Source organism: Phaethon lepturus, unplaced genomic scaffold, assembly GCF_000687285.1.
Source record: "Phaethon lepturus isolate BGI_N335 unplaced genomic scaffold, ASM68728v1 scaffold17423, whole genome shotgun sequence".
NCBI lineage: Eukaryota > Metazoa > Chordata > Aves > Phaethontiformes > Phaethontidae > Phaethon > Phaethon lepturus.
The window spans coordinates 80,671-99,905 of record NW_010529911.1 but is presented as its reverse complement, the minus strand read 5'-3'; the positions used below and the strand labels follow the sequence as shown (position 1 = coordinate 99,905).

General features: G+C 34.0%; 1 protein-coding gene across 1 annotated transcript in view; it reads left to right on the top strand.

Annotated features, from left to right (window-relative positions):
• Positions 1-4,810: 4,810 nt before the first annotated feature.
• Positions 4,811-19,235, top strand: part of ELP4 (elongator acetyltransferase complex subunit 4) — a gene marked incomplete at both ends in the record, with an annotated part of 51,712 nt that continues 37,287 nt past the window's right edge. The window contains 2 exons of the mRNA XM_010284090.1: positions 4,811-4,945; positions 18,169-18,300. Coding sequence (XP_010282392.1) covers positions 4,811-4,945; positions 18,169-18,300 — 267 coding nt within the window. The remainder of the gene's footprint in view (positions 4,946-18,168; positions 18,301-19,235) is intronic.

Sequence of the window (19,235 nt, the reverse complement as noted above, 5' to 3'; positions counted from 1 at the left end):
GGAAAGAGCCATAAACAGGAATTGGTCTTTATCCTTAGTGTTCAACATGGTTATGTGTTGGGATTCATTGCACTGATACTGACAATACTGCTTTTTCTTCATGACTATGTTAGCCATGAAAGCATGCTGTTGTGGAAGGAGATAAATGAATGGATAATGATCACAATAAACTATTTTATTTATGTCCTCATCTGTAGGATCAGAAGAGGTTTTGTCCTGCAGACAATATGCATAACTTCTAGGTAAATAGTTTCTTTCCCTTGTATAGTTTTACGCTTCACTAGTTACTCACCTGCTACTTAGCTGTAGAACACTCTTTGTTCAAAAAGAATCAGAGAAAGCTGTGGACTGTTATGTGACTTGTGGTGACTGCACCCCAAAAAGAATCTGCAGCTGCAAGAGTCTTATTTGTTTATGTGCCTTATTAGCTAGAAGTAAAGTTCACAATGAAGGCTGCTGATAGGACAGCTCTTTAGTATGGAGGCTAAGAACAAAGATTTGGGCCAGGCTTGTCATAAATATCTTGGCTGACTAAAATGAACTTAAGTCTTAGTTCCTACACATACAGAATGGAGGTAGTTCTTTTGGATGTGGGTGTAATTTGGAAAAATAAAGGTAACAGTTGAAAATTTATCCTAGCCATCAAAATAGTACGTCCAGGCATTATCAGAAAGCAAATAGACTTCAAAGCATTTCATTCAACTTATCTATGAAAGTAATCAGTGAGCTACTGAAACACCTGTGCTAAATGATTTGTTTGTTTATTAGCAAGAAGAAAGCTGTACTCCTATAGTTTTGAATAGTAACATAACTATTGAAGCCAGGGTACAATGGATGCTATCAGAAAAGCCCCATATGGGTGCACTTTAGATCTTTTGAATACCACAAAAGTTTAGTGACCTAGAAATGAATCAATAAAAAGCCATCCTCTATGTGACAAATTGAAGAACTGAGGGATTCTTACAGATGCATTGACTTTAACAATTCGAGATACACTGTTTGTAAAGGCTTTCTGAGACACATTTAATCCTTAGAGTACTGTAGCAAACTATGAGGTGTTTTATATTTAGATCACTCTCCAATAGTTCATTTATTATTTTTACTGTAAGTTTACTGTAATGAAAATCAATGTAAGAAGACTAAAGGAAAGGCTAATGCTAAAATGATGTGTCCTTACACTGAATGTAAATGTTTTTCATTTGCTAAATGGAAAAATCCTTGTTGTTTTGCAGACTATGTTTTGGAAGGGTATGGCAGCATAAGAACATCTTTAGTCCTATTACAAATAAGTCTATCACTCAACACAATTAATTATAATCTTTGATAGGTCAGTAAAAGGGCTTATATCCCTGTTCCTCATTGTTTCACTTCTGTAGTTTGTTTTAAGATTTCAGCATTTTGAGTAAAAATTCTTCCTAATTTTTAGGAAGAAGCCTCATCTACAGCCTCATCTCCTCTCAGTTTAGTTAAGTAATCAACACAATTTCTTATATTTATCCATGCTTTATGGAGTTTCCATGTTATGTTTGGTGCAAAATTGCACATGTTATTTACTGCCTAAGGAATAATTAATATTAAAAATTATGATCCAGAAATATTCGCTGTATAGCTGCACACACATACACAAACCATAAAATACTTGGACTAAATGAGATGTTGGCTTATGCTCCAATAAATGTCAGTTAAGTCCTGTCCATATGCAATACAACTCAGTGCCTCAAATGATGGTGAACTTTAACCTGTAGATAAAAATTAAGAAATCAAGATTTTTGATTCACCAAGGATAAAGTAAATGTTACAGCTGAGGATCCTTCCAGAGCACCTATTTAGTGTTCCTTTTCCCCTTTTATTCAAAGGAATGGAGGTCTGAGAAAATTGGCTCCCTCCACTGACATCTGCTGCAGTGGTGTGATTACATGGAAGGCTTGGTGGCTTCCTTCAGGTAGCTCAGACAATTTGAAAAAAAATAATTAATAAGCAGATATCATGCTGTCACTTTGATTTCTAGAGGGCTTTGGTTCTTAAAATTGAGAGCTTCATAGGTGGAGATTAGCAGATGGAAGTCAATATACTGTGAATAATATTTTACCAATTATATTGCAGTAAGCAGCCAAAGCATAAATAACTAGAGAGCCAATGTGTAGGGGGCAGGAGCTCTATGTGTTCCTGGACTCCAGTTATAAGGGAGAATTACCCTGCATATGGGGGTTTTTTTTCCCCTCTTGTTGAAGCAGTTTAAGATCTAAGCAGGCTCCAAAGACTGTATTTACAAAATTAAACTGTAATACTTCTTCAAAACTTCAGTGTCAGTTCTACTTTTTGCTTCTGCAGCTGTAGTCTTGTCTCCATCCTAGTCTCGTACATGGATCTACGTCCTCCGTCACAGCACAATGTATGGAGCTGAGTTACTAGCAAAACAGTTCTTCAGTAACACTATTAATGGCTTTATAAGCATGTGAGAGTAAACTGTATAAAATATTTAATGAAGAGTTCCAAACTTTCAAGGAAATTGCCATTTGTAATTCTGTAATGCTTTTGGAAATCAGTTCTGCTGAAATTTTAATAAGGAACCCAGCACTGTGAACAGTAATCGTTTGTCAGTACTGTACTTTCCACAATACTGATCTGTCCATATTTTTCACTAGACTGTTATTTTTTAAAAAGATAAATGTGTTACTGGAAGTAAATTAGAAGGCTAATATTAATAGTAAGCAGGATAACAGTATCAAAGGTAAATTATATTAACGCAATCTGAGTTCTTAAAAGCCTCAGACTCTACAGTAAGCTGAATATATCAATGGCTACTACTAGCAGCAATAGTGTTGACTACTAGTAGCAATAGTGTTGTAATTATTGTATTCCCTTTGGCTTATTTGGATATTCAGTTTTATGTAGTTTCCTGTCTTAGCACCTGTGTTATGAAGCATATTTATTTATCTCAAAATGTTGCTTTAGAGTCACTTTCAGTTCATTTCTTGGATTCAATGAAAGGGAAACATTTAAATACATATTTCTCCTTAACAAGTAAGTTAAGTAGTTAATCTTGATGCTATATCTTTAGGGATATAAAGAAGATTCCTGAAGAAGGAAGAAGAAAGAAATGAAAGAAAGAAATTTTCCAAATTTTAAGTGTATACCTTTTACTTTTAAAAAAAAAAGTATCCCAAATACTAAATATTAAAGTGAAATAAAAAAGGCAGGAAATAAATTCTGTTTTGCCCAATATACCATAGAGGATGGGGAATATCTCTGGGAGAACTGTTCCTTCCCCAGTTAATCTGAAAACCTGTGGTTTGAATTTCTTTCTTTTGTTAATCTAAGCACTGAAAGTGTCAGTACTTGTGTATGATATCAAAAATGTAGCAGTGCAACACTATTTTTCTGTGATTTGATTCTTAAGTTTCCCCATTGTTATTAATGTTCTTTCTCCTTTTTGGATATATACCTCCTTTATTCCTTTCCTTCCCTTCCCATTCCATTTTTTTGGTTCTTTTTGACTCTCAAGCTCCAAAACATACTATTATGGTACATATAAAAGTTATATTATTTTTGTTTTCCCTCTTTAGTATTTTTTACAAGTTAGATATCAATGACAACTTCCTTATTTTCAGCCTCTGTTATTAATTTTGTGGTTTTTCTTTTAGTATTTTCATATGTGATTCATAACAGGGAGCAAATTGTTTCCAAGTCACACAATGCATTAAGAGACTTGTTGGTTCTGTATTTTTCTGCCACGACATCCCTGTTGTGTTATCTTCCAGCAGCCATATTAACAGATCAAAAAGTGAAACCTTACATTGTTGCATTTAATTTTCTCTGAAATAAAATATTTCAGATATCTTTCTAAATAAATATTAGAAATATGTTGCTCCAAATGGCATGATCTAAAATTTTACTGGACAATTAATGAGGTAGTTATATTGTTAGGAATGTTTTTTGCTAGCATTAACATTGCTGCTGTTTGATTTTCTTTATTTTTAGGAAATACTGAGATGGTTCAAATCTCAGTTGTTATTTACTCATTCACTTCCCACATAGTTTTGAGTTATGCTAAGCTTTAATTATATGAAGCTCATTAAGACTTTTATAATTCTGCTAATTTCTGATACTTGCAACAAAGAAGCTGAAGGAAATATCAGCCTTTCTGAAGTCAGTGAGAGTTTGTATTTTTGTTTCGGTAGGCTAGTATTCACAATATTTGCTAACAAGTATTGTCTCACTTCTTAAACTATAGGTTCATGTGTCTGTTCAATGTGTTCATGATTTTGCTTTGGATAGCTTTCAAAAGTGGCATTGCAAATTGTCTGTCTTTTCAATATATCCATTTGTTTTGCCTATTTTTGTAGTTCATACAGTTTTGAAAGAAATGCAGATATAAGAATGTCTCCATAAGAAATTATACCTTTATAAAGCTTTAGCATGCCACGTATTATTAAATTTTGAAAAGCATCAAGTAATAGATATTTTAAGCAAGTTTATTAATATTTTAAGCATTAATAATATAAATAGTAACCCAGTTCTTCCAAATAAACAAAACCCCTTCCCATTTAAACCATGATTTTGGTAATCTTAGTTGATACTTATGAGAAACCTCGTTAGGAAGATAGAACTATTGCTGTATCCCATCCATACCTTAGAATCCAATACATGACTGAGAATTATTTCTCTGGCCTGAAAAATTAGGAATACACTGTTATCAAGCATTGTACATTATATACTCTAGGAGGTGGACCAAAAGAGGGCTTTTATAGTATTGTGAAAATACAGGTGGGTGATTTATCTAACAAAAAAAGAAAAAATTCCAACCATTCTTGTTTTCACAGAGGAAGATAAATATGGTCTTTACTCCAATTTGTTGTTCAAGTATTTTCTCGCAGAGGGAGTTGTCTGTGGACATGACTTGTTTGTTGCTTCTGCTAAAGAGCATCCTGACAAGATCTTAAAGGTAAAGAAGATTAATAGCTTTTGACAATTATAGCTGTAATGTCTTGATGAATTTAAATACATTTTAAAGTGTATATATTTTGTAATAAGAAATTAATTAATCTTGGTTTTTCATAAGAATGTGTTGGGAAGTGCAGGAGTATTTACACTAGCCAGATTTGGGAATTAAATTTAGCTCTGCAGACAGTGGAGTAAGATCCTCCCAAGGCCACACCAGGCTAGGAGACTGCTTATCCTTTATTTTGATTATGGACGAAAACCAGACAGACTAGCTGACTTCGTTGAAGGGTTTAAGTAAACCCAGCTGTTTACAGTTTCCACCTGCCTGTCCAGAAGAGTAGTTAAGCTGCTTCCAGTATATATATTGTCATGGAAACTGTACAATTTGTCTAGATATTTATTGTATTTTCCTATAGGAAAGAAGAATATCATTTAACATTGCAACTTCCTTTACACATACTTTTCATTCTGACTGCCTTTTTTCTACCAGGAAACATGGTCAGCTTTGGATCAGGTCATTTAGAAAGGTTCCTTTCAGACTTCAGTGAGCTCCTAATCAAACACTGATAGTTTCCCTTATGAGGAAATTATATAGGCAAAAAGCCTGATCAAAAAATGCTGAAGTGTGAGAATAATCTTACAAAATTTCATTAAATATTTTATGTCTTTCTAAGGCTGCTTTTTTCTAATATCAAAAGTAATATATAATTTACTGATTACTTCTGCATCAAATGAAGTCTGGCTCTTTCCTTAAGAGTCTTCAGAGACTATTTCTGGACAAAATGATTACTTTCCTTTCTTCCTACCTAGTGATGGTAGATTCTATGCCTTATCTATTCAATATTATCTTCAGTATTCACAAAAAACTATGTTCTTAATGAAATTATATGATTGTGGTTATGAAAAATTTAATTTTCTTTTATGATCTTGAACCTAAAGAGGGTTCACTTAGAGGTGAAATTTTTATCATTTATTCTTGTGGTTTAGAATATAGCCTAAACAGATAGGTTAGAATTTGATTGTGAAGTATGTGTTACATAAGAATGTGCTACATTTTTTTAATAATATTTGATTTTAAATAACTGCTAATTGACTTTCTGACCATACAATACGTGATCATTGTGGTTGTTTTTCTTATCAAAATTAAATTATTCAAATGAATGCTTTTATTGCATTGCATTAAAATTTCTTAAAATGGAGTAACTAACATACATTTTATTATTCTCTCATTCACCTTTGAATCAGTTGTTCATAGCATGTCATGTTTGTTTTAGCTCCTGTTCTTTATGCTTTTGCAAATCAACCAACAGACTTTGTTACATACATCTATCCTTCTTCTACCAGTTTGATTTTTCTGGTCAGTTAGTTCCATGTAACTTATTGTGCTCTGATGTCTGATTTGGAGTAAATTTTCCTTCTCACATTTCAGGGGTTGTTACTAGATAACAATACTCCATTCTTCTGTTGTAACTCTGTAGTGGTGTTACTATAAGATATTACAAATGGATGGACAATATTACTGCAGGAAAGTTGAGGAAAACGTGGTTTTGTCTTCTTTTCTTCCTCTGCTTGTGTGTTTATATATCCAATAGTACTCTTGTCTGCGCTTTTCTACTCTTAAGCTGACTGTTCAACAATTCCTTTGCTTAAGAGACAAGGCACAGTAGAGTTGATTTCTCTGATTTGTATTGCCATCTTGAAATTGCCTCAGTGAAGTAACCCTGTAATATGCTAGTCATCAATCTAGAAAATGATGTACTTTCACACTTGGAAAGCTTAAACACTTCTTGAAATGCCAGAATGTGTTACCTAAAAAACATTATTGACTCACCTGAAAAAAAGTCAATAAAGACTGGCATTGGCCACAGTTAGGTCTCCAAATCACAGAGGTAGAGGAGTTTTCCCTCCAACTGTCTCACTTGACTTCTAAAAGAGGGGACCTTCAGGTGCTTCAATGACTCTCCTGTCATAAAAATGAGCTGTTTGGGATTTGGATATCTCCAGGAAGTCAGGATTTTAATATAACACATCTGACCATTGAATAACATTGCATTTTATTTAGTGACATTAGTAATTAATTTATTTTCAGTATCTGACTGGACTGTATTCTTTACCGGAAAGGCAATATAGATTTGGTACATATCAACCCAAATTATACATTTTATGGTTGTATTCTGGTTTATAAAAATCAGGTACGGATTCAATATATTCTATAGTTAATATTCTAATTAACTGGTATTTTACATAAAGGCAGTTCCTTAACTGCCTTATGTCCATGTTGTGTGGTCAGTCTATTTATGCATTCAGTTCTCTGCTGAGATGTCATAATTGCCCTATTCTAATTTTACTATGTGATTGTAAGTTTCTTGAACCTATAACCAAGGCAAATATTGCTGGTAGTAGGAAGGGGAAAAGACATTCTTATAGACCATAATTATCTTGAAATTGTGTATAACTAAAAGACAAGCAGAGGATAAAAAGCCCTGATCAGCTGCCTAAGATATATTATATTACCACCCACCAATTTATCCATCATCCTTTGAAAACATATTCATGCCTTTTGTAGTCAAAGCTCCTTCAGGAAACTGGCATTAAGATGTAATGCTGAAAAATTATACACCTCTGGTAAGACCTACAGAACTGTATACATGCTGGTTTTTGGAAAGTATTTTAAACGTTTGAGAGCATTTCTGTTCAATCTATATTCTTCAACAAAAGGCAACTTTTTACTGTAGGGGAGTAAGTACTGGGAATAGTGTACAATGTAAGAAATAGTATGGTATACTTCTGTAATTGATCATAAAATAAAACTGATTGCATTGGGAAATGGAAACCTAATAATAAAATGACTGAAAGAAATATCTTAACATTCCATTTTCAGTACCATACCTTGTTAAGTTTAGACTATAAATTATGAAAGGCTGTTATGTGCTCAAGCTTAAAAACAGAGAGAAATTAATAAAATAACTGGTTTTTTTTCCTTGTATCTGTTTGCTTAACTTCACTAATGCCAGCTATTTTGAAGTGGCATATAGTGTATGTGTTTGAGAATGGAACACACAAATTTGAGTATATGGTTATATTTATTACAGAGGAAATCTTAACTTAAACATTATTATGCTTTTTGTAAGAAACAGCAAGCAAGAGGTTTGAATATTTCTTTGAATATCACTATAGCCAAAATTAGAAACAAGGCTTGCATCCAATCCAAGTTAGGCTGGGTACCAAACTGACTTCTGGAAGCCATAAAAATACAGTAACTATATAACAGTTTAGTTCTTTATGCACATTCTCCTTGTTAGTGCCAAGGTATGGTTCCAGTCTTTAAAAAAAAAAAAAAATCTATATCTATGGTGGCTGCATTTCTGTATTTCTCACTTTTCCTACTTCAGATTTGACACTGGAATTCTAGAACTGCCTAAACTGCCTATATAAGAATCCATTTGCCTTTTTTCCTGAGTAATTATTTTATCAAGATCTTGGGAGGGAATTGATTCTCACAAGTTAATGAGAAAAAATTGGGTTATTATTTGCCAGTTTAAAACTCATCTTGACAATTAAGAGTGGACTCTCTTAAGTTGGTTTCACCATGGAGCCTATGCAAAGTTTGTCTTGAGAGGAAGACTTTGCTCGTCTTTACACATGCTGGGAAACAGAAACCAGCATCCCCCAGAGCCCAACAATTTTGCTGTGGGACCCTGGCCAATGTTACCTCAATGATCATTCTATTCAGAACCTGGAGGCCTGAGGTGGAAGAGTGGGAGGTCCAGAACTGCCTTCTAGAGCTGCATCTGTTCATCTCTTGTGGAAAAGTTGAAGAAAGCTTTGTGTGATTACTGCATTTTTATGGAATTTCTGTTTTCAAGCTGGAAGTTTATTACAGGATACTTCTGCACTCGAGGTTGCCTTTTGGAGATTCTCTTACAGGAAGAGAGGATAAAGAGCACATCCTTCTAGAAAAAAAATTTATATTGACATAGTCTATGAGCCTGCTGCTTACGGTGGGGATGCTTTTCCTACCACTGCTATCCAGGATAGCCTTCTTAGAAGGAAGTCCATTCCCCAAAATCCTACCCTCAATCAAGTCCTTTGAGGCTTAACTGTTGTGCTCTCTGGAGAACTACACAGAAGATTTCCTTGAGTAGTGAAGCCCTTAGTGTGTCCACATATCAGATACACAGCTTCACTGTGTTTGTTGGACATACCCTGAAGTCAAGTCAGTCAGCAGAAACCATCCTAGTGGCCTAGGGAACCACAGTGAAAGGGAAGAATGCAGCATCACTCGGTGAGGAAGCTGAGAGGTGCATGTAGAGAAGTATAATGGTTTATTAAAAAACAGTAGGGACAAGATCAAAAAAACCTCCAGGAACAAGTTTTTTAACAATTCCTACCAGGCTGAAAAGATCTCTAAAACAAAAGTGAACGCATATTTTAAATATGACATTTTGCTTAAGTATGTCATTTGGAAAAGACTGAAAAAATTCCACCTCCAACAAGCCGGTTATACTGAGCGGACCTGAAGAATAGAAATTGCACACTTACTCTTTTGCCACTGAAGATGAATGCGGAAAGAATCTAGCAAAATGTACTTTTGTTATTTCCCAGGTTATTTAAAAAACCAACAACAATAAACAACCCACTGAGCTCAGCATTGTATTACTGTGTATGCAAACAGCCTCTTGAAAGAAAACATAGCTGTCTACATGGACTTTTTTATTCTGGCAAAGTACATTCAACCATGATGCTTACATTTTTCCCTCATAGATAGGACTCTCAAACATTGTTTTGTCAAAAGGAAGAATGCTAACCTGGAAGAAATGATCAGGCTGGTGACCAGGGCTTTCCAAGCTTCCATTTTCAAAGAGCGCTATTCTAACTCCTTCCCGTCTCTTCGCTGTCTGGTAGTGTGTATGAATGCAAGAGGTATTTTTTCTGTCATGTGAAATTTTTACATGCTACATAAAGAAATTAAAAGTGTAACAACTTTGAAAGGTAAAAATATGTATGCAAGCAGGACTACATTCCTACTATCCTTTTTTTTCCCAATTGTATTTTCAAAATACATTACCTTGTTACAGTGATTCAGCTGCCGCGTGCTGTTAAATGTTATCACTTAATACACAGAAATCCAATTACAGTCACAGCGCTAGTGAACTTTCCTACCACATTTTTTCTCTCTTTCTGAAGTAAAGATAGCCTTGTGGCACAAAGACTAGGGTTGAAGCTAACCCTGGCAGCTTTCTCAGAGTTTGAAAGTTCCTTTGAAAAATCTAATTACTATATAGCTCTTTCTCATCTGTTTACTTTTCTTTCTTGCATGTTGGGTAAATGGAATATCTATTTTACAAATTTCTGTATTAAAATGCAAATATTTTAATTATATTGGAATATAATTTTCTGCATTATAAAACTGTGTTATGAACTTGACAGAGAAATTGTGTGGGTATGAAAGAGGATGCTGGAAAAAAATAATCACTTCTGTTTAAAAAGGATGAAATCCTTTTAAGCAGTACCCACGCTGGGAACTCACTAAAGTGTAAAGCTTAGTCTTTGTCAAAAGTTCAGACCAATCTAATAAAAAGATTTTCTAGAACCAGAGGAAATAAATGTTTGGCTTAAATTTCAGATTTCCTACCTACCAATCCTTGGCTGTTTATTAGGATATTTTCTTTCATGATCTTAGTCATGAAATTATGTTTGTTATTAAACACAGATCTTACTTAGCCTGTTGAATGTATCATAAAATTAGTAGCTTAAAAAAAACCCAAATGTTTAGGCTTCATTGTTCACAAATAACTATTTTACAAATCTAGTTGGTAACTTTGTAGAATTGATTTGTTCAGTTGGTGAACTATTGCTTACAGTGCTCACCTCTAAAGGTGTTCATAAATAATGTTGTTATTAAATCTGTTTAGGCCAGTGCATTATACACTGCAGCAGAGTTACAGATTTTTGGACAAGGGCACTCTGAGTTTTATTTAGTTTCTTCATATTACTTTTTTTTTGTATGTCATTCTCTTTTTGTTTTATTTACTTACTTACGTATCATGAACTGATTCAGAAAAAGGTGAAATAAAAAAAAATCATCTAATCTTCTCGTATGCATTCCTGGGTTTCACTGTTGTGAAATGGAGCCATAGGGCAAGAAAGTTATAGCAAAGAGTTCTGTGACTTGACTGTCGGGTTTACTTCTGTGTATGTGAAGTAAAGAATATATTCCCACGGGTTTAAAAAAAAATACCCCTTAGAGTACTTTCAATTACCCTTTTTTGTTTCATAAAGCAGGAATATTACTTCCCTTTGCACACAATGCACATTTATCCTGGGTAGGCATCCATTTGGTCCTTTTGAATGGCAAAGAAAAATTTCCATAGAACAGCCTTACCTGAAGATGGAAATAAATTGTTGTACAAGGGCCACTGAAAAGAGAAAAATTCTGTATCCAGTCATTTGTGTTTTTTAACAATAGACCTTGTCTTCACAAGTGTTTACAATCAAAATAGAATCCTCCCCGCTTTGGGGAGTAGGACCCTTTAAACTGACATTTATATAATACATTATTGAAAAGAAAATATTTACCCTTCCTGACTTACCATCTGGTGTCCTTTAAATACTAAAAATTAACATAGTGAAAAAGAGCCTTAAATTCATGTGAGTTTAAACTCTTTAAATATCGTTGCAATTAGAGATCAACAGTGAATCGTACTCCCTTTAGTATTTTTTTTCTTTCACATTTCTTTAATCATACCTCTGATGATACTGCATTGCAAAATAGTTGCATAAAACCATGCGGACAATATATTTATTGATACATACATAGATAATGTGTTGAATTCTCAAGGACTATTAATTATACAGTTATTGAAACCCGTAAGGATCAAAGGATTTTATATAAGAGGGTTTTCACATACAGCTTGGATTATGTTGCTAAATAATAGCACAGTAGTACTTCTTTAGCATTGTAAAATAGCTTAGAGAGGAGTATGATGCCTATAGTTGGTGTAATGCATTGGTAATTAAGAGGGTGTGAGGTTAAGCTTCATTAACTGCTGTGGGATTGTATCTTGGATTTTATTATCCCCTAGAGAACGTAAGAAGTGAGAGAGGTCAAACTGTTAGAATCTGATTTTGCTTCATGCATCTGCCAAAACAAGGCAAGCAAAGTAATGTGGCAGCAAACACAGAAGGACCTGGATTGCTAGCAGATACAGGCCATACATCATTTTATTACAAATATAAAAGATTTATTAATGAAATAAATTATTTCATGTTTGCAATAAAACCTTCATAAGCTTAGTTTACAGGAAACAAAACTATTTTAATTGCATTGTCATTTAGTATTAGTGCTTTAGAGAACCTCCTTTTAAAAAAAAATTATTATTTTAAAACATAGCAACAAACTTCCTTCTCTTGTTCACTTCCTACTACATCTCACTCTAGACACAGACAAATAACCCAACCAAACTGCACTTAATAACTTTAGCACTTGTCTGCCTTTTTGTGTATTCATGCTGCATAGCAAAGACTTGTATTTTATTTGAAATAAATACTGTTTTTTTTTAATAAATAAAACCCAAGAAATGCTGTATATTGTTTTTTAATTTTAACTAATACATTGCTACATGCTTTGTTTTTTAATATACCTTATGAGAGGTTTGTCTTTTTTTAGCCTGGGAGAATGTAACAGTTCTCAGGAGTTGACACACTGATGCCAAAAAATTGTCAGTCCCAAAGCTTTTCAAAGCTATATGATGTGGGAGCTGAGATATTTTTAAGCAGAAATAGGTTAAATAGAGATATTACAGGCTGATAAATCAACTCTCCTTTTCTTAGTCTTTTGTTTAAATAACACTTTCATTTCCAAATTCTGGATGAAATTTTTGAAGTAACTTTTAAACATTTTAATAATTTTGTATTCTTCTGAAATTCTGATTTTGATTCTAAGAACATAAATTCATTTAATCCTCAATACGCTCACAATCCCAAATCCTTTTTTAGATTTCTATCATTTCAGCAGAATTTAAGTGTTGTTTATATATGGTAGAGAAGTACAGTTCTCAAACATAAATAATGATTTAATAAGACTGCTGGAAACTAGTGTCCTTGTTTCTCAATTTATAGTGAATCTGGGAGAAAGGGAGTTGTGCTAAAGCCCTGCTCTTGAATCTCCCACGGACAGATATTTTGAGGAGAAGCCCAGGCTTAGCCATCTTTAAATGTCACTCATAGCAACCATGCCCTCCACTGCTCTCGATATGTGTTCTGCTGTATAGTTTTCAGCAATTTTTCTGTAGCTGTACCAGAAGAAGCCTGTGTTCTGTGGCTGGTTTAGCTGCTGGTCTGCTTGATCCTTTCAACTCTTTCATTTTTTCTTCTCTCTATAAGAACAATTGAGAACTGATGATTGCTTTGTAGTTCTTAGGAAGTAATGAAACCTTTCATGACACTGCAGAGTTGTGAAGTATGTATCCAACCAGCCAGCCTTTATCTTTGAGAATATACCTATGTCATGACAACTGGAGACTTTTTCTCACTTACATGCTCTGTCTCACCCAGGCATGGTCAGGTCCGGAAAGAGCTATTTCCTTGAAACATAGAATAGCATTTAATTTGCAGTGTCAGAAGAGAGGAAAACCTTTTATTCCAGTTCTGATTATCATGAAGACAAAAAGATGATACAAAGACGAAAAGAAATGTTTTGGTTCATTTCAATTTCACTGTTTTCAATATTGCACATAAAGCAGGTTTATATAGCTGTTGTGTGTCTGTAATTGTCCCCAGTCCCAAGCCTACTAACCAATTTTAAGCCCTCTCCTTTTTCAAATGTGGTTACACAAAGATCTAGTTAAAATATTTTTTAAAATTATGCACTGGGATATATGAATCAGTACATCCAAAGGAAAAACAACATTAGTGACTACCTATGTATTCTGTTTAGTCTTTTACCAAGCTAATGAATGCATGCATGTTGGCTTCTAGTCAACGTAGACATACCTTCAAACAGCAGCCACATCTTTGGCTCTCTTTCATACAGTTTAGGGTGAATGAGAAGGAAACAAGAGTAAGCAGAAGCTGGGGTAATAGTGATAAAGTTAGGATGCAAATCTGGAGGTAAACAATCTATATTAGTTCTGTTCATTAATCTTTATCTAAAATGTTTTCATATACTCAGACCATTAGTTGGAATTGGAATTCTTTTTTCCTATTTGTGCTTAAGTACAACATCTTGGAATATATTTAACCAAGTTAATATACCAAGTGGAGCTGAAGCAATTTGTCTTCAAAACACCAGTCAGCTCCAAAGGCAGACTACCTTTTCCAGATTGCAGTGGCATTATGTATAAACCCTACTAAGAGACTGTAAAGTTCAAAACCACCACAGGCAAGAATATGATTCAGGATATGTTTGCTTTAGAGCAAAATGTTTGTTGGGATAGAAAATTATATGGCTGTGAGACCTAGTAGCCCCAGAAATGTCTTAAGTCTCAGTGCATCATAGGAACATGTTTCTTCCATAAGGATAAGAACATGGTACACCAAAGAGACATATTCTTCTCTTAGACATAAGCAAGATAGTTATTAGGTAAAGGGATTTTGGAACAGCAACTGGGGAAATAAGAGTTGTTCTTGGTATGAGAGAGTTCTTCAAGTGCTCATGGTTCCTTCTGTTGGGCAGCAAGGAACAAGACAGCATAAAACAGACCTAAGATGATGCATACACCAACTGCCGTGGTACTGAGTCACGAGTGTTCTCATGTTGCTTTGTGTGAAGTTAGTCATGTTTAAACAATCACTTTATAATGTTAGAAGTTTCTTTATTATGTCCGAATCAAATCTTTTTATTATGTCAGAAGTTAAAAGTAAACTATATTGGCAAAAAAGGCTATATCAGATGGATACTTAGATAGGTTTTCATCTCTGGCAGACAAAATCTTTGTCAGCTTCAGGTGAAACCATTTTTCCTTGATCTCTTAATCTCCTTCATTCTTAGCAACACTTAAGGCATACTGCAGTGCCTAATTGTGTTGCACTGATAGTGTGTCTGTTTCTGTTTTGGACTGAGCTTCTCAGTTGTCAGCAGCTAGTATTTGTGGCATCTCCCTTACATATAGTGCTATGTAAGAAGGTTTTGTTCTGTGTTTGACTGTGAGGCAGGAACTTTTTCAGTGTTAATGAGGGTATTGAAGTAGCTTGTACTTTATCAGTAATACTTGGAGAACCTCTCACCCCTCGTTGTCTTGACCTCTCTCCTATTTTAGCGTAAAATACAGTCTTTGTGTAAAACATGTATTATGTGTGATTATATAAAAGAAAATATATACAGCTAAAGGCCCCTGTCTCAAATTTGTCCTTGCCAATTATTATGTAATAACAATGAACCAGTAGTATAAGTGATAGGCATTTGCAGTGATTTTAGAGGAGAAAAATATTAGCTTCAAGAAAATATTGGTGCTGTTTTTCCCTTTACTTACAGTAAAGGTGAATGGTAAAATACGCCATTCCCTGGATTTCGGCTTTGCGGGTGATGTGATAGCTGCCCAGTGCTACTACAGCAGGATGAGGTAGCAACTGGTTTTATCAGTGGTAGGATCTGAAACAAGGGCGAGCTCAGGGAGTATAATAAAATGCTTGGGCAGGATTTCATGATCTCTTCCAAACTGTAGCTAGCACTTTTTTTCACAAAAACAGAGGTTACCCACCACTATAAAAAGTTGCGGGTAGTACCTGGGAGCGAGTTAATCTTAGTGGGTGAAAGGAAGAGATATCTGGAAACTTTGTTTTGGCCTGCAGAATTAGTCCTTTACAGAACTCACTTTTTAAATGAAGGTTGATTTTATTTATTTTTTTAATTACTATAATTGAGCACTGTTTTGAGATGATCACGTATCCTCAGCTCTTCATTGAAAAACACAGACCTGTTTACCTTAGCCAGCTTGAATCTATGACTAACCATGCTAGGAAATTAAATCTACCTAACAGTTTAACTGTTTAGTAATTTGTTTTCAAAATAACACTTTAATTGGAAAATAAGATTAATTAACTCTTTATTGTGGATATCTCAGTTATAAAATTAGAAATTCAAAATAACATCTTTCTTCTCTTTTAGAAAAACCCTTATATAATGCTCTTAGAAGTAAATGCAAGTAATTTTTATCTGCATGTATGTGGAATGCATTGGTGTGCTTGTCAGCTTCTGTTTGTATTTTTACTTTCTCAGAACCTTTCATTACAGTGTTCTGTTTTCAGTTTCTCCTATCTGTCAGACATCTTTGTCTTTGGTTTGAAAGTTTCCCTGCTTTCTTTCTGGGTAGATATAAGGAAACTGACAAAAGTACATTTCTTTTTTTACTGAAACATCTGTTATAAATATGAAAATTTAATGAAAGTTGTAAATACTAACTTAAAATTATAATCTTTGTGTAGCTTTCCTATGTGTAAAGCTTAATTTTCACAACCATAATAATAGGAGTTTATTGTATACAAGTATATCTTTTAAACAAGCTGTAAGAAATCTGAAAATTTAACTCCGTACGTAACCATTTTCATGAAGAACCTTTACCAGGCTTTTGCAGTTCTTTTGCAAAAAGAAAGTAAATAAAATAAAATTACTTGCTCAAAGGTGTGGCTTGCATCTTCTGCTTAGCTGCTGAAACGCATAGGTACAGTTGTTCTATTTCTGCAACTTCATTGAAGTAACTACATAAAAGTTTTCATAACTTCCATTACTTTTTATCTTGGAGGATGTACTGAGCAACCATGGAAAGAGAGACAGAAACAACTGTCCTGAAATTAGAAACATTTGTTCTCAATTTTGTCAATTATTGTAGATATTATGTTAATTTACACTGAAGAAATAAAAATAATACATGTTGTTCATAATTTTACGTATTGAACTACATACAGGTTTTCTCTCCTGTATCCTTTAATACTGAATTAGCATAATACTAAACCCAAAATGGATTAATTTCTATTTTCATTTTTTTCTTTCTATGTGTGTCTGTTGTACCGTCTGCCTCCATAAAGCTGTGAAAGTCATTTAGATGTTTATGATCAGTATTAACTGTGCATGTAGTCAGTGTTTCATGTGTATCCCGTACTTCGATCAAGATTCTTCTTCTAAAGTTTTCAAATTTGTTTTTCTTATGTCTTCACACCTAATGTCTTGTAACAGAGATACTGGCTAGTTCTATGTATCTTTAACCCTTTATACACATTTCACTTCTCTCTCAAGAGTCTTTGCTTAATGAAAACTTACTTTTCAAAAAAGTCTTCATCTATTTTAAGCAGATAAGGAGTTCCTTTATCTGGGCACAGCTTGCACAGGAGGCAGATAAAGTTGAGTCAGACAACTTGGTTGCACTTCATTCCTCTAGTAGGTGTAGAAACCCCATGCATAAATTCTGAATGCTGTGCTTCATACTCACCCAGTGCTGTTTACTCTTTCAGCAATGCAGCAAAGGTAGAAAGGAGAAAGTTTGTAATAAAACTTTGTTCCTAATCTAGGTCTGAGTCAAAGCTACAATTCTGTCCTCATAGAACAATTAAACGTACCTGTGTGCAGTGCTTTTTTTTTTTTTTAAGGCCAGAAATGCTTGCATTAGAAACTTACAAAAATTCCAGGATTAAATATTTGCCCTTTCCCTTTCCTCCCTAGTTTGTGTTCATGAGATATCTGTCATTAGTAGGTATCATGCCTAATGGTTAGCAGAAGAGAAAATTAAAACCATCCTGTTACAGTTGTTTTCAGCCTGTGCCTGTAGGCTATTGTGGTCTTTTGAATACTTTTAAAAGATTTACAGAAGCTAACAAAGAAAAGTGATCTTACTATCAAATAGCCTTAAATTCACTATGCAGGGAACTTACCTATCCTCAGAAATAGAATAGTTTAGGAGATCAACCTTTAAAGTAAGATTAAAAAGAAAAAAAAAATAATATGGATGCTGCTTAAGATGTGTTATTTATGTAAAATACAGCATACAAAGTGATATTTCCATTCTGCATTCTCTTATATTTCTATAATTCATTTTCCCATAATAATTACATGGTTTTTTTCATGCTCAGTATTTCAGAATGGTTATTGTAATCAAGTTTTGTTAGGGATTTTACAACTGTCCATTATATAAAGATAACTGTATTAACTAACTTCTTTTTTTGGAGGGGATAAAAATCTCAAGTGCCATTTCTACTCTAGATAACTGACATTCTTTTCCTCTCTGCCTGTAGGAACTTCCAGCCCCTTTGCTTGATGATACCTACAGAAATGAATTGGGAGAAGAAGCAACAGCTGTTAAATCTGAAGATTTTCAGGATTCTATGAAAATAGCCTGGCGCTACCAAAATTTACCAAAAATGGAGGTAATCAGTATTTTATACTTCTTTCCTTTTATAGTCAAAATGAATTTGCAGAGCAAATGCTTTTCAGTAGAATTTAGGCTAGTAGAACTGCTCATGGACAGTGTTACAGGATTGCCTCCTGAGGGTAAATTATCATACACCACTGTATTTTTTTCTTACTAGAGATACAGAAAGAAAGGGAATTTAGGAGTTTGCAGGAACTGTAAAACTTAATATAAAAACATTAAAGTGCCATGGGAATTTTCAATTAGTATTTTTAAACTGAGACTGCTTTTTATGAAGGTTTGAATTATTTTTTAAACTTTGCCCAAAATTAGTAGTACACAAATTACTTAAGTAGGTTTAATCAACAGTACTTACTAGATCTCTGTAGTGAAAGTATTGTGTCGAAGCAAGCTGTTGACCTGCTTATCCATGTGCATAACAACTAAAGTAAGCACTTGAGATTATATCAGCTTCACTGTCACCAGAAACTAATCACTGTGCAGGAAGAATATAAGAAACAAGCCCAGTGCTCAGTCTTTCAGAGTTTACAGTTATTAGTGTTTTGTGAATAATATATCTCCCATGGCTGGTGACTTTCTTATTTAATCCAGTGGCAGAATCAACCTTTAATAAAATTACAGCAGTTTTGACTATCCAGAACAAAAAACTTGTTTTGTCTATACATTTTAGCCTACGTTTATAAATTCTGGTTTAGATGTAGTCATAACTGCCTTGTAAGTTCAGTCGTATTCTTAAAAAACATAATTGGAATGTGACAAAATGATCTTACAAGGCTTGGCATGTTTGGTTTTCTGTGAAATTGCACAGACATGGCTATATAGTTGTGTCAGAAAAGACTTATATATGGTGACATGCCAAATCAAACAGCCTCCAGGGTAATCATATAATCTCATCAATTTATTATTGTGGACCTTGCTTGTGCCGCTTTG